At 43.5% G+C, this 12,169-nt stretch overlaps 1 protein-coding gene across 1 annotated transcript in view; it reads right to left on the reverse strand.

Moving 5' to 3' along the window:
- Positions 1–12,169, reverse strand: part of LOC140187656 (protein spinster homolog 1-like) — a 121,906-nt gene extending 109,737 nt beyond the window's left edge. The window contains exon 1 of the mRNA XM_072243178.1: positions 12,019–12,169. Within this exon, the coding sequence (XP_072099279.1) occupies positions 12,019–12,169 (151 nt within the window). The remainder of the gene's footprint in view (positions 1–12,018) is intronic.

A 12,169-nucleotide genomic window follows, 5' to 3' on the forward strand; every position in this document is an offset into this window, starting at 1 on the left:
AATTGCTCCACAAAATCATCACCCAATCTTCATTCATTTTTTTTCGTTACTGGGAAGAAGCAAAACCATGAATGTTTTGGGCCAATCTCTGAGTCTAAGTCCAAGTACCTAGAAGCATACCACCAGACTGAAGCATAGCTTCTATCCTGCTGTTATCGATTCTTGCATAGACCTCTTGTATAAGATGGATTCTTGACCTCACAATCTGTCACCCTTCCCAAGTGCTTAAATTACTCTTGTTGTACTTTTTAAAAAGAATTAAGCTAATGACACATGGCACCTAGCAAGACAGAAAGTTTTTTTTTATTGAAGAGATATATGCTACTGCATTAGCATTCTATAGCTCAGGAAAGGAAGAACTCTCAGTCCTACAGATAATAAACTGCTTAGGAATTGGTACATAAACGGTTGGACCAAAAAGTTAGAGCTCATGGTATCTAAGACAAGCTGGCAAATTAAGTTTAAAGTTGGCTTGGTAACAGAAGACAAAGGATGATGGGGGAAAGTTGTTTTGTGACACAGCATTACATCTTTGTTTTAATATTCTGGTCTTCTCGAAATGAATGTTGACATTTTTTCTCCCTTAAGAGAGAGGCCAAGGGGGAAGCTGACAGAGGTATACAAAATGAGTGGTGGAGCCAAAGTAGTTAAAAAAAATTCCCATGCCAAAGTCAAAACAAGAGGGCACAGATTTAGGGTGTGGAGAAAGAAGTTTAGTGGAGATTTGACAATAAAGATTTTTTGTCAACTGCAGTTTGGTTGGAATCTGGAACACATTGTCAGTCCTGCTGAAGGGTCTTGGCCTGAAACATCAACTGTACTCTTTTCCATAGGTGCTGCTGATTTCTTCCAGTATTTTGTGTGTGGTGCTTGGATTTCTAGCATCTGCAGATTTTCTCTTGTTTGTCAGAATGGGATGATCAATGCAGAGAAACATCTTCAAGAAGCAGTTGAAGAAGCACCTGGACAAGCAGTTGAATTGCCAAGGTACTGCAGGCTACAAACCAGGAGCTGGAAAATGGGATTAGTATGGATAGGTGCTTCCTGATCAGAATGGACATGGTGGCTCTTTGTTAATTCAACCATTCTTTTCCTCTACTACATCTCTCTCTATAACTAATTTGACACCTATTTTGTTTTCCCCCCAATATGGTGGTTTAAATTCTGCACTAGTAACATAGAGGCCTTGAATGGTCTAAAACTTTTGAGTTCAAATCCCACCTGGTCATCTGTGGAAATAAAACTCAGTTAATAATGAGGAATTTCATAAATGTACTCGTTATTAGCAATGATGGCCATAAGATTCCTTTGACCTCACTATGTTGCCATCAGCTTGTCTTTCTATAGGCTTGCTGTATGATTCAACAACCGCTAAAGATATCTTAGTGGACAAACATTTCTATTTAAGGTCTATTTAAGAAAGAGTTGTGATTATGCCTAAGAAAGTTGTCATTTAAATATACCTTATAGAAGGCTGCTAGGCCCTCTTGACATCTCTGAAGCACAACCCTGTGCATGAATCAGACATGGAGGGAGGTTCACCTGGTACTGAAACAATTCAAAGGAGACAAACAATGACCTTGGCATTGAGAATCAATGGATAATAATGAAAAAAGAAACCTATTCTTAGCAATTTCAGTAATCTGTGTTTCCAAAAAAAAACTCAGTCTTACAGCACGGGTTCTTCTGCCCAGCTGGTCCATGCTCATCCAAGGTATTCCTATTTCCCACAAATTGTTCTTGAAGCAGATATTTCTGCACTCAACCTGTCAGTATTTGCATAAACAAAACAGGACAGGGGCAACTTTCTTACAGACAGTGGTAGGTGCTTGGGCTGTGTTACCACAGGTAGTTGTAGAAGCATGCAATTTGGTGGAGTTTAAGAGGCTTTTAGATAAACACATGAATATGAAGGGAATGGAGGGATAAGGATAGTGCACCAGAAGAGAAAATACAGTATAAATTGGCATCAGGATTGGCACAACATCACAGGCTGTTGGCCTCTCCAGTTCTGTCATGCTCTATATTTTATGTAAGACAAATAGGACCAAAATCACCCATTTCAGGATGACAGCGGACAACTTTGGAACTCAAGGGCCTAGTGACTGAACTTCAAGATCAAGAACAGCAAAAAATTCCTGCAGCATTTCATCACAAATATTGTAAAATCCGTCATCTTAAAAGTAGTTTCTGAAGTTTGATATTCATTATTGGACATTTATAGTAACTTTAGAGATGTATTTGGAGCTCTGTCTAATTTCTGCTCTGCCTTTCTGTGCAGTCAAGCCTTTTAAAGAAAGATTTTAATAAAAAGGAAACCAAAAGGCCAATTTACAGTTATGTTTGAAATTGGATTCAGCAGCATTCTGTCTAAAGATTGAGAGAGAGAGAAAAGATAGGTTTGGACGGATAGTCATAGTCATAGTCATACTTTATTGATCCCGGGGGAAATTGTTTTTCGTTACAGTTGCACCATAAATAATAAATAGTAATAGAACCATAAATAGTTAAATAGTAATATGTAAATTATGCCAGTAAATTATGAAATAAATCCAGGACCAGCTGAGGATGTCTGACCCTCCAAGGGAGGAGTTGTAAAGTTTGATGGCCACAGGCAGGAATGACTTCCTATGACGCTCTGTGCTGCATCTCAGTGGAATGAGTCTCTGGCTGAATGTACTCCTGTGCCCACCCAGTATATTATGTAGTGGGTGGGAGACATTGTCCAAGATGGCATGCAACTTAGACAGCATCCTCTTCTCAGATACCACCGTGAGAAAGTCCAGTTCCATCTCCAAAACATCACTGGCTTTACGAATGAGTTTGTTGATTCTGTTGGTGTCTGCTATCCTCAGCCTGCTGCCCCAGCACACAACAGTAAGCATGATCGCACTGGCCACCACAGACTCGTAGAACATCCTCAGCATCATCCGGCAGATGTTAAAGGACCTCAGTCTCCTCAGGAAATAGAGACGGCTCTGGCCCTTCTTGTAGACAGCCTCAGTGTCCTTAGACCAGTCCAGTTTATTGTCAATTCGTATCCCCAGGTATTTGTAATCCTCCACCATGTCCACACTGACCCCCTGGATGGAAACAGGGGTCATCGATACCTTAGCTCTCCTCAGGTCTACCACCAGCTCCTTAGTCTTTTTCACATTAAGCTGCAGATAATTCTGCTCACACCATGTGACAAAGTTTCCTACCGTAGCCCTGTACTCAGCCTCATCTCCCTTGCTGGTGCATCCAACTATGGCAGAGTCATCCGAAAACTTCTGAAGATGACAAGACTCTGTGCAGTAGTTGAAGTCCAAGGTGTAAATGGACTTCAGGGAGATAGTGGTGAAAACACCAATGTCTAAAACAGAAATTGGTGAGCATCAGGATGCATCACTCATCAATGTGCCTGTTTATCAGTGAATGATTCAGAGATTGCATCCATTTAGTAGTTACATGCTTTGCAAATCAATGTGTGTATCTGGACAGTTAATGGATTGATGATTTATTTTTATTTATTGAGATACAGTACGGAGTAGTCCCTCCATCCCTTCGAGCTTCGCCACCCAGCAACCCCGAATTTAACTGCGGCCTAATCACCGGACAATTTACAATGACCAATTAACCTACCAACTGGTACGTCTTTGTATTGTGGGAAGAAACCAGAGCACCCAGAGGAAACCCACATGGTCATGGGGAGAACGTACAAACTCCTTACAGACTGCGTCTTTAGAGAAAACTCAAATTGCAGCCCTTAAAATACCACATTCTCACCAAATTTGCTAGTTAGTTTTCTGACTTTATTCTGCCTTTTCCACTTACCAGCTTTCACAACTCTTTTAGATCACTCTTTGTTCTGAGAAGCTTAAATCTCCCTCAAGGCTCATACTTCTGACATGCCGTTAACCTTAGCCCTATCCTGCACATTTCCAACATCAGAATGTCTCATTTCACAATGACTCAATGATTTAAACAAGCAAATAAGACTGAAATATTGCCCGTTCCCTATGGTGGTTCTGACCTTTCTTGGTGCACCAATCACCTCCGGCTTTTATCTCACCATTAACCCTCTTCTCTCTATATTGACCATCTCCTCTGCGATCCGATTTCTAAATGGACATTGAACCCATGAACACTACCTCACTACTTATTTATTTCTGTTTTTGCACTACTTCTTTAATTCAACTATTTAATTCAGTTTTTTCTATATTATTTATCATGTATTGCATTGTACTGCTGCTGTAAACTTAACAACTTTCACAACATGTACCAGTGATATTAAACCTGAATCTGATTCCTCTTCACTCTCATTCCTGATGCAGGGTTTCAGCTCGAACATAAGGAATTCCTTTTCCCCCAGAGATGCTGCTCGACCCACTGAGTTCATAATGCAAAAGTTTAGGCACACTGCATGTTCAGTACTTAGTAACATCCCCTTTGGCAAGTATCACAGCTTGTAAATGCTTTTTGCAGCCAGCTAACAGTCTTTCAATTCCTGTTTGGGGGATTTTCGCCCATTCTTTCTTGCAAAAGCCTTCTAGTTCTGTGAGATTCTTGGGTCATCTTGCATGCACTGCTCTCTTGAGGTCTATCCACAGATTCTCGATGATGTTTAGGTCGGGGGACTGTGAGGGCCATGAAAAAACCTTCAGCTTGCGCCTCGTGAGGTAGTCCATTGTGGATTTTGAGGTCTGTTTAGGTTCATTATCCTGTTGTAGAAGCCATCCTCTTTTCATCTTCGGCTTTTTTACAGACGGTGTGATGTTTTCTTCCAGAATTTGCTGGTATTTAATTGAATTCATTCTTCCCTCTACCAGTAAATGTTCCCCATGCCAGTGGCTGCAACACAAGCCCAAAGCATGATCGATCCACCCCCGTGCTTAGCAGTTGGAGAGGGGTTCTTTTCATGAAATTCTGCACCCTTTTCTCTCCAAACATACATTTTCTCATTGCGGCCAAAAAGTTCTACTCAAAAGGTTCAAAGGAACGTCAAAACAAGTCTCACACATAAAAGTTGCTGGTGAACGCAGCAGGCCAGGCAGCATCTCTAGGAAGAGGTACAGTCGACGTTTCAAGCCGAGACCCTTCGTCAAGACTAACTGAAAGAAGAGCTAGTAAGAGATTTGAAAGTGGGAGGGGGAGGGGGAGATCCAAAATGATAGGAGAAGACAGGAGGGGGAGGGATGGAGCCAAGAACTGGACAGTTGATCGGCAAAAGGGATACGAGAGGATCATGGGACGGGAGGCCTGGGGAGAAAGAAAGGGGGAGGGGCAAAGCCCAGAGGATGGGCAAGGAGTATAGTGAGAGGGACAGAGTGAGAAAAAGGAGAGAGAGAAAAAGAATATATATATATATATAATAAATTAAATAAATAACGGATGGGTATGAGGGGGAGGAGAGGCATTAACGGAAGTTAGAGAAGTCAATGTTCATGCCATCAGGATGGAAGCTACCCAGACAGAATATAAGGTGGTGTTCCTCCAACCTGAGTGTGGCTTCATCTTGACAGTAGAGAAGGCCGTGGATAGACGTATCAGAACGGGAATGGGACGTGGAATTAAAATGTGTGGCCACTGGGAGATTCTGCTTTCTCTGGCAGACAGAGCATAAGTGTTCAGCGAAACGGTCTCCCAGTCTGCGCCAGGTCTCGCCAATATATAGAAGGCCACATCGGGAGCACTGGACACAGTTTACCACCCCAGCCGACTCACAAGTGAAGTGTCGCCTCACCTGGAAGAACTGTCTGGGGCCCTGAAGGGTAGTGAGGGAGGAGGTGTAAGGGCATGCATAGCACTTGTTCCCCTTACAAGGATAAGTGCCAGGAGGGAGATCGGTGGGGAAGGATGAGGGGGACGAATGGACAAGGGAGTCCCGTAGGGAGTGATCCCTGCGGAAAGCGGGGGGGGGGGGGGGCGGGGAAGGAAAGATGTGCTTAGTGGTGGGATCCCGTTGGAGGTGGCGGAAATTACAGAGAATTATATGTTGGACCTGGAGACTGGTAGGGTGGTAGATGAGGACAAAGGGAACCCTATTCCTAGTGGGGTGGCGGGAGGATGGGGTGAGAGCAGATGTGCGTGAAATGGGAGAGATGCGTTTGAGAGCAGAGTTGATGGTGGAGGAAGGGAAGCCCCTTTCTTTAAAAAAGGAGGATATCTCCTTCGTCCTGGAATGAAAAGCCTCATCCTGAGAGCAGATGCGGCAGAAACGGAGGAATTGTGAGAAGGGGATGGAATTTTTGCAACAGACAGAGTGAGAAGAGGAATAGTCCAGATAGCTGTGAGAGTCTGTAGGTTTATAGTAGACATCAGTAGATAAGCTGTCTCCAGAGATCGAGACAGAAAGATCTAGAAAGGGGAGGGAGGTGTCAGAAATGGACCAGGTAAACTTGAGGGCAGGGTGAAAGTTGGAGGCAAAGTTAATGAAGTCAACGAGCTCGGCATGCGTGCAGGAAGCAGTGCCAATGCAGTCGTCGATGTAGCGAAGGAAAAGTGGGGGACAGATACCAGAATAGGTTTGGAACAGGGATTGTTCCACAAAACCAACAAAAAGGCAGGCATACGGGTGCCCATGGCTACACCTTTAGCTCGGAGGAAGTGGGAGGAGCCAAAGGAGAAATTATTAAGAGTAAGGACTAATTCCGCTAGACGGAGCAGAGTGGAGGTAGAGGGGAACTGGTTAGGTCTGGAATCCAAAAAGAAGCGGAGAGCTTTGAGACCTTCCTGATGGGGGATGGAAGTATATAGGGACTGGACATCCATGGTGAAAATAAAGCGGTGGGGGCCAGGGAACTTTAAATCATCGAAAAGTTTGAGCGTGAGAAGTGTCACGAACATAGGTAGGAAGGGATTGAACAAGGGGGGATAAAACCGTGTCGAGGTATGCAGAAACGAGTTCGGTGGGGCAGGAGCAAGCTGAGACAATAGGTCTGCCAGAACAGGCAGGTTTGTGGATCTTGGGTAGGAGGTAGAAACGGGAAGTGCGGGGTGTGGGAACTATAAGGTTGGTAGCGGCAGATGGGAGGTCCCCCGAGCGGATAAAGTTGGTGATGGTGTGAGAGACAACGGCATGGTGCTCCTTAGTGGGGTCATGATCGAGGGGTAAATAAGAGGAGGTATCCGCGAGTTGTCACTGTGCCTCGGCAAGGTAGAGGTCAGTACGCTAGACTACAACAGCACCCCCCTTATCGGCGGGTTTTATAGTGAAGTTAGGATTGGTGCTGAGGGAGTGGAGAGCAAAGCGTTCAGAAGGAATGAAGTTGGTGTGGTGAAGTCGAGACGGTTGATGTCTCGTCGGAAGTTAGCAATAAAGAGATCCAGAGCAGGCAGGAGACCAGAGTGGGGTGTCCATGAAGAGGAGGAGGGTTGAAGATAGGAGAAGGGGTCATCGGTGGGGGTGGGAGAGTGCTTGCCGAAGAAGTAGGCTTGAAGACGGAGCCGGCAGAAGAAGAGTTCAGCGTCATGGCGAATGCGGAACTCTCTGAGGTATGGGCCAAGGGGGATAAAGGTGAGGCCCTTACTGAGGACAGAGCGCTCTGCCGCAGACAGTTGAAGGTCGGAGGGGATGGTAAAGATCCGGCACGGATGAGAAGTAGGATCAGAGGGGGGAGGGGGAGGGAGGCTGGTGGTGTCAGTGGAGAGGGGAGGGTTGGGGTGAGAGGAAGATGGAGCCTCTGAGGTTTAGATTTAAGTTTAAATCTAAGCAAGTCTGATGTATTTGGGAAACAAGTCCTGTGGACTGATGAAGTTAAAATAGAACTAATAGCACGGGGGTGGATCGATCATGCTTTGGGCTTGTGTTGCAGCCAGTAGCACGGGGAACTTTTACTGGTAGAGGGGAAAATGAATTCAATTAAATACTAGCAAATTCTGGAAGCAAACATCACACCGTCTGTAAAAAAGCCAAAGATGAAAAGAAGATGGCTTCTACAACAGGATAATGATCCTAAACACACCTCAAAATCCACAATGGACTATCTCAAGGGGTGCAAGCTGAAGGTTTTTTCATGACCCTCACAGTCCCCTGACCTAAACATCATGGAGAATCTGTGGATAGACCTCAAAAGAGCAGTGCATGCAAGACGGCCCAAGAATCTCACAGAACTAGAAGCCTTTTGCAAGGAAGAATGGGCGAAAATCCCCCAAACAAGAATTGAAAGATTCTAAACTGGCTACAAAAAGCACTTACAAGCTGTGATACTTGCTAATAGGGGTGTAACTAGGTACTGACCATGCAGGGTGCCCAAACTTTTGCTTCAGGCCCTTTTCCTTTTTTGTTATTTTGAAACTGTAAAAGATGGAAATAAAAAAGTTTTCTTGCTTAAAATATTAAAGAAATGTGTCATCTTTACTTTATGCCTTTTGGAAATCAGGTTATCTTTTACTCGCTTAGCTATTCACAGTAACAGAAATTTTGACCAGGGGTGCCCAAACTTCCGTATGCCACTGTAGTTTAATTCAAAATGGAGGAAAAATATATTTATAATTGTAGAAAGCAAAATACATTCAGAAATATTACATGCTTTGCAAGCTGTGGGAAATGTATTAACATAGTTGGTAAGAGACAATGGATGCTTTGTACTCTTTAATAGCCTTTGTTGTCTCACAGCTAATATTTCCAACCAGGCTTGACTAAAATCTGAGCTATGTAATAGTGAACTATGTACTTAAAGTAATTGAATATGTCAGAAGAAGAACTAATTGAACTCACCAGGCTGCAATTGGCTTATTAAATTCAGTTCTCATTAGCATGAGAAAGGGAGATATATATGCACCAGGAGAGAGAAGACTGAACTCAGTAACCAGCCCAAAAATTATGAGTCTGGGAAGTTTTGTTTTGTGAGGAGAGGTCTGAAAGAATATCATATTTAAGTATATAAATAAAATCGCTTGATATGCTGTAGAGTCATGGAATCAATTTGTTGTTAGTGTGGCAACAGTGTCCATCAAGGAGTCTATCTAAGCTAGTCCCATTTGCCTGCAATTGATCCATATCCATCTAAACCTTTTTTATCCATGTACCTATCTAAATGCCTTTTAAATATTGTAATTATACCCACCTCTGCCACTTCTCCATTTATTTCTCACCTGAGTTCTCGGCTCACCCCCACCTCCCTGACATTAACTACCTACAACTTCCAACTGCCACCTGCTCTTTCCTTCCCAAAGTGAGTACCACACCAATCACCACTGCTCACCACCTTTGAGGACACTCCACCTACTCTCAAAGGCCATGTTGTTCAAAGTCTAGAACCACCACCTCCCCCAACTCCCAAACCAACCAGACCCTCTTCCAAAGAACAGCAGGAAAATTTTCCATCTCTAAACTGACTGAAGTTGACAAATCACTGTTTCCTGGTACTCCGTGGGTGGGTTGCTAGGTTCCATGCAGTTGCCCAGCAGGTGGAGATAGGTTCTCCCTAAGGAAGCATTAGCATCTAAAATATTTCCTATATTCAGTGGAGACTCCAATTACATGTGTCTCTCAATGGCCATGCAACAGAGCCTGGTCACTAGATATTTTGAACTACTTCAGCTTGAGAATCCATCAAGCCCACATGGTGGTGGTGTACAATAACCATCTCACATTTTTTTAAAATTGCACACAAAAATTTCCACTCCTCAATATGAAGTTTGGGAAAGCTGGGACTCTTGTGGGCTGTCCCAGCTGTGACAAACCTGAATTTGCTCTGTAATCGTAGCTCATGAAGTCAGACACTTTGACTTTGGTATTACCACTCTGTGGGCAAGGCTAAATGAAGGACAACCCCTTGTAAAAAAGCGCAAACCAGAAGAGAAATTTTGTCTTCACAGGGTGGGTTTCACCAGCAAGAATAAGATGGTCTGGCATTTCAGTGACTTCCCTTGTGTGTTCCCAACAACTCACTGTAAGGTAGAACTGGCACACTGTGCACATCCCCTACTCTTGGAAGCCATGTAAAGTTCTACTCCAATCTTAAGACAGCTCTAGCCCATGTCCCAAAGGAAAACAAACTGACGGTCCTGTGAGACTTCAGCTCCAAAATGAGAAAGAGGACAAGTCCCTCAAGCTTGTTAATAAGGTGGGAATAGGGAAAGCTAATTCAGACAGAGTCCTCCTCTTGACAATTTTTTAATCTGACATACAAGCATAAAGACCTCATAGGAGCAACATTCTAGGCTCTGGCAATTAACATGGTCTAATCAATTGGTGGTAAGGATGTCCATATCACCCATGGACTGATAGATGTAAATGACCGCTGAATTAACGACAGCCTAATCCATCAGTTTGGCCCCAGAACAATAGCAACAACAGAAACTTTGCTGAAAGTAAATCAATATAGAAGGTCCCATGGACCCCATAATGAAAACTCTTTAATGTTCCTCATAGACAACTTAATGACCCAAACCAACAGGAGCGACAGAATGTCTACACAGTATATGGGTTTCCCTGAAGTCCACTATAATTAACCTCTATGAAAGCAGAGGATAACAGAAACATCCAATGAGAGTCTCTAAGAAAATTAGGAAGTAATACACAAGAAATTCTTGGATTGAAAACTCTGCAGTGCCTCAAGGAAAATGGAAAGGCTCTACAGATACTGTAAACCAAGAGCAAACAGAAAATTACATCATCCTTTTTTTTAAGATTATGAAGACACGTAGTCCTCTTTTATTGTCATTTAGTAATGCATGCATTAAGAAATGATACAGTATTTCCTCCGGTGTGATATCACAAAACAAAGGACAGACCAAGACTGAAAACTGACAAAACCACATAACTGTAACATATAGTTACAACAGTGCACAATACCATAACTTGAAGAAGTCCATGAGCACAGTAAAGTTCAAAGTTTCTCAAATGTCCCACATCTCACGCAGATGGGAGAAGGAAGAAAAACTCTCCCTGCCATGCCGACCACAATCCGACTCTGAGTCATCCGAAAACTTTGAGCTCTGATCAGCTCTCCGGCACTGAGTACTGAGCGCCATCTCTGTCCGAACGATTCAATCTCCTTCTCGGTCACCAAAAGCAGGCAAGGCCGGGAATTTTGAGGCCTACCCTTCGAAAGACTCCCAACCACACAGTAATGACAGCAGCAAACGGGCGTTTCAGAAATTTCTCCAGATGTTCCTCTGTGCTTTCACGTCCTTTCTCCATCAAATCAGAATTGTCCACGGCCCCTATTTAACAGATACAATATCATTTATCACCAGAGGGCTGCACACATGGCTCATGACTGTATTGATTGTTATATTTATTATTATGATGTGTACTGGTTACTGTGTAAGCTTTGCACAAGCAAGAAATTTCATTGCATCCTACATATACGACAATGAATTCATCAGAATCTCAATCTGAGATACCACTAATGTTGCCACAGATTCCTCAAAAATCTCGTAGTAAGGTAAGTACGTTAATGGCAGTGATCTCTCCACCAGATTCCCAATGCACTCTACTCAAGCTGTGTCACAGCAAGAATACTAGGTGGTCAGAGGGAAAGCATTAACGAGGTTCTCAAAGGGTGCTTATAAAAAGAGTAATATCCCCTCTGGCTCCCTGGAGTTGCTGTCCTTAAACGTCAGCAGAAAAAGCATTTGGGATGGCAGCAAGCACCTTGAAAACAACACACATCAAATTTGCTGGTGAACGCAGCAGGCCAGGCAGCATCTCTAGAAAGAGGTACAGTCGAAGTTTCGGGCCGAGACCCTTCGTACCTTGAAAACATGTGTCTTAAGCCCGCAGAACTCTGCTCAAATGCAGAAGGAGAATACCTTCTCACAGACTATCCACTGCCCAGGATCCAATGAAGTTTCCAAAGGGCTGGAGGTCCCAAAGTTGTGGTTGGACCTTGGAAAGTAAAGGTTCCACATCAGCATTGAACAACAGCCTTCCTACAACATCCTGTTCAAAGGTTGCCTCTGCTCATAGTGTACTAGGGAGCAATAAAAGAAAGGCCTTACCTGCTTCCAATCACCACAGACTCCATCCAGTCAATTCCAGGATCTTCTGTTGTGGCTGTCCTCACAGACCATTGACCACCTTACCTCTGGAAACTGCTAGAGTTAGGTGGGTTTCCCTGTTCTCCTGATCTTGTATTATCCACTGAACCTTGTGAGGAAGTTGTGCTGCTGTTGTATTACTGGAATAACCCACATATAGTTCAGAAATGTATAGAACAATTGCCAGCAGAGTCAT

The sequence above is a fragment of the Mobula birostris genome, chromosome 25 (genome assembly GCF_030028105.1).
Source record: "Mobula birostris isolate sMobBir1 chromosome 25, sMobBir1.hap1, whole genome shotgun sequence".
Taxonomy (NCBI): domain Eukaryota; kingdom Metazoa; phylum Chordata; class Chondrichthyes; order Myliobatiformes; family Myliobatidae; genus Mobula; species Mobula birostris.